Raw genomic sequence first — 4,241 nt, forward strand, 5'->3', positions numbered from 1 at the left:
TCTTCCCGATGGTCGACGGGAAACTGAACGTGGATTTCGGGACAGACCACATCGCCGTGTGGAAGGTGGGCCCCTTCGCTTCCGCTTGTTTAACTTTCTTTGCTTTATCTTTTAAAGGAAACATGTTAGAGAATCCTATATTCATGTACACACACACGCACACACACACACACACACACACACACACACACACACACACACACACACACACACACACATATATATATATATATATATATATATATATATATATATATATATATATATACATATACATATATGCATGTATGTATGCATTGATCTATCTATTCATCTATCTATCTGTCTATATATGTTTGTGAATGCATGATGTACTCAGCACATGCGGCCAAGTATTTATAAATAAGTCGCACTCCTCCTTCAAGGAAATGGAGAAGATGAAGACGCTGGGGCTGGCGAAGTCCATCGGCGTCTCCAACTTCTCCGTCAAGCAGCTGAGGAAGATCTGCGCCGTCGCCAAGGTCCCGCCCTCCGTCCAGCAGGTGAGGAGAGCGCGAGCAGGGAGGGAATGGAAGGATATGTCATGTATGGAAGTGTGTGTGTATATGTAAGTATGTGTATGTGTATGTATGCATAAGGTCCCGCCCTCCGTCCAGCAGGTGAGGAGGCCCCGCAGACAAGGTGGCGAGTGCTGCAGGGAATCTATTTAGCATTCTATTATTTTGTGGCTTCTGTCTCTGGATTTATGTCATCGTCTGTTCTTTTAAATAGCTGTTTGTGTCTTTGACTTTTTATATATTGGATGTGTATGTTTGGAAATGTTCGGTTAGGTAGAAGATCCATTGGTTCTTATGGATACTACCGTCTATATATATCAGTACATGTTGTCATGCCATGTTTGTTTAGATATGTACCTCCCTGTATGTATGAGATATGTACCTGGAATTATATCAGCATTTATTTCCTCATATGCCAATTGATGTATCCACCTACGTAAATCTATATAAATTTGTCCTCCTACAGGTTGAGCTGCACGCTTACTTCCAGCAGCCAGACATGCAGGAGTTCTGCAAGAGCCACAACATCGCCATCACCGCCTACGCCCCCCTGGGCTCCCCCGGCCGGAAGGGCGTTCCTACGCTGAGCGGCGGGTGAGTCTTATCCATTGGCTCGCTGGAAGGCAGTAGTCTGTGTAGAAAGTTGAAAAGGAAGGAATTTTCTAAGACTATGCTGATTTTTTTTTTTTTTTTCTTTTTTTTTTTTTTTTTTTTTTTGTCCAGCTGCAGTGTAGATGGAGGGCCACGAAGAAGAGAAAACAATCAAACGAAAGCGACTCTTTTATGAACTGTTATTCATCTTGGTCCGTTTTCCTCTCTTCTCCTTCAGCCATATACCGGAGTTGCTGGAGGACCCCGTGGTGCGGCTGGTGGCGGAGCGGCAGGGCGTGACGGCGGCGCAGGTCCTCCTCCGCTTCCTGGTCCAGCAGGGCCTCATCGCCATCCCCAAGTCCGTCACGCCCTCGCGCATCGCCGCCAACTTCGACGTGAGTCAAGGGGCCAGTGGTCGCAGGCTCATCATAGTCTGGTGTTAGAAATATAAGCCTGTCGTGCATGCAACTGCGATCGGTGTGGTACAGTGGCATGCATTTTCACTGCAACATCTATGTATGCACGTTAATGCACCCCCAAACATAGATTACTACATATATCCTCTATTACTCATCTCATATACATCTACAAACATATATCGCTGTATATATCCCTCATAATTTAAATGTACCTCATCTAATGATACTTGTACACTTGTCCACAAGGTATTTATGGTGTATTTCTTTATTGCACTTTTTCAATATGTTTATAGGAACCTGTGGAGCATGTGTCTCAGAAATGATTTACTTCGTTGTATTATTGCGTAACCTTTACCTGAAATAATTTCTCCACCAGGTCTGGAACTTCTCCCTGACCGACACCGAGATGGCCGCCCTCAGGAGCCTCGACAAAGGGCCTTCCGGGCGCTCCTTCGTCTTCGCCAACCGCCCGGGGTGAGTCGCGGGGCCGCTGCGTCAGGCCTTGTGGTAGAAAACTTTGATTTGTTTTAGAAAAGTTTGCGGTGGACAAAGAGGCTGAGGTTGGCTCTAAGGAGGAGTAGCTGGCTGTGTGAATATTAGACTTTTTATGCCTAAGTATTTTGTACAGTAGTTCAGGTTATGCGATATTGTGATTTAGGTATAGTATATCATTATTAACTTGTCATTTATTTCCAGGTTGATGGATCACCCGGAATGTCATGCATAGAAATGTCAGAAAGGCTGCAGTCATCAGTTAATACTCGCTGTCAAAGAATAGCTTTGTTATCGTACCTGTCAGCTCCTCCGTACATGTATGTATACGTGTATACGTATATTCACACACATACATACATACAAATATATATACATATATAAACATAAACAAATGCATATACATACAAATATATACATGCACATAAACATATACAAATACATATACATATATATACACATACATTTACATATACATATATACATACATACATTTACGTATACATATATACATACATAGTCACATGCATACATACATCATACATACATACAAACATATATACATATATATATAAACAAATACATATACATACAAATATATATACATATACATAAACATATACATATACATACACATACATTTACATGTACATACATACATGCATACATATATCATATATATATACATGCATACTGTGCGTACGTGCATTCGTACATGCAGACATATATCAAACACACACACACACTCATTCCCAGAGCTAATTCTTATATATGTGTGTGTGTGTGTGTGTGTGTGTGTGTGTTTATATATATATATATATATATATATATATATATATATATATATATATATATATATATATATATATATATATACATACACACGTGAGTGTGTATGTATGTATGTATGTTATATATATATATATATATATATATATATATATATATATATATATATATATAAACACACACACACACACACACACACACACACACACACACACACACACACACACACACTCACACATATATATGAATGTATACATATATATATATATATATATATATATATATATGTGTGTGTGTGTGTGTGTGTGTGTGTGTGTGTGTGTGTGTGTGTGTGTGTGTGTGTGTGTGTGTGTGTGTGTGTATGTACATATATCATATATATATACATATATACATATTATATATATATGTATATATATGTGTGTGTACACAAAAGTATGATTATGAAAGCTATTTTCTCATTGAGATTCAGTAAAATGTAAATGTACCATATCCATTTCATATACACAGAGAAATAAAAATCTCTAAAAAATGTTGTTTTTGAGAACCTACTCTCCTTTTTTCAGCCTAAGACCCGTACTTTTAAAACCTTCGCCAGTACTGGCGTTCGCCTGGCGAAGCTTCGCCAGGCGAACCTCTGAGTGAGGGAGGCCTTACTTTTAAACCCAACGTTCGCCAGGCGCTAACATCTTGCATTCCCGCTAAATCTAGCGCAAATTTGTTTACATCTGCAGTGCACATAACATAACCTAAGCTTAATTATTAACCTCGAGAGAAGACGAAAATGTTGTTTCCGCAAGTCTCACTTTATACTATAACAAAGGAGTTAAAATCTAACTTTATGCTATAACAAAGAAGTTGAAAATATCTTTATACTATAACAAAATTAACTTTATACTTTATGCTATACTACACTTTATACTATAACAAGGTTAACTTTATGGCCCGTACTTTTAAAACCTTTCGCTTTTTCTCGCGTTGTTTTCATTCGCCGAAGCGCTAGATTTAGCAGGAATCCAAGATGTTAGCGCCTGGCGATCCCTTTCGTTCGCCAGGCCTGGCGAACACCTGCCTTGGTTTTAAAAGTAAGGCCTCCCTCACTCAGATGTTCGCCTGGCGAAGCTTCGCCAGGCGAACGTCAGCATTGGCGAAAGGTTTTAAAAGTACTTTATACTATACTATATCAACTATATACTTTTATACAAAAAATAACTTTATACTTTAACAAAAGAGTTTGAAAATTACTATTTTACTATTCCTAACTGATATAAGATATTGAACTATAGGCCTACAAGGGTATCATTAGACACGCCTCATTATAGGGCGGTGGAGCAGTACAGCTATGTTTCTATAGCCAAAAGTAAACATGCCGCCATAAAAAACACTTCTGGTAACATTTGTGAAAAGAACATTA

General features: G+C 38.8%; 1 protein-coding gene across 1 annotated transcript in view; it reads left to right on the forward strand.

Annotated features, from left to right (window-relative positions):
- The window catches only part of LOC113800201 (aldo-keto reductase family 1 member A1), a 5,275-nt gene extending 2,798 nt beyond the window's left edge, over positions 1-2,477 (forward strand). Inside the window, exons 5-10 of the mRNA XM_027350925.2 lie at positions 1-65; positions 405-521; positions 1,003-1,130; positions 1,366-1,522; positions 1,923-2,020; positions 2,243-2,477. The exon at positions 1-65 is cut by the window's left edge and continues 19 nt beyond it. Coding sequence (XP_027206726.2) covers positions 1-65; positions 405-521; positions 1,003-1,130; positions 1,366-1,522; positions 1,923-2,020; positions 2,243-2,273 — 596 coding nt within the window. The 3' untranslated portion in view covers positions 2,274-2,477. The remainder of the gene's footprint in view (positions 66-404; positions 522-1,002; positions 1,131-1,365; positions 1,523-1,922; positions 2,021-2,242) is intronic.
- Positions 2,478-4,241: the final 1,764 nt, after the last annotated feature.

This window comes from Penaeus vannamei, chromosome 10 (assembly GCF_042767895.1).
Source record: "Penaeus vannamei isolate JL-2024 chromosome 10, ASM4276789v1, whole genome shotgun sequence".
Taxonomy (NCBI): domain Eukaryota; kingdom Metazoa; phylum Arthropoda; class Malacostraca; order Decapoda; family Penaeidae; genus Penaeus; species Penaeus vannamei.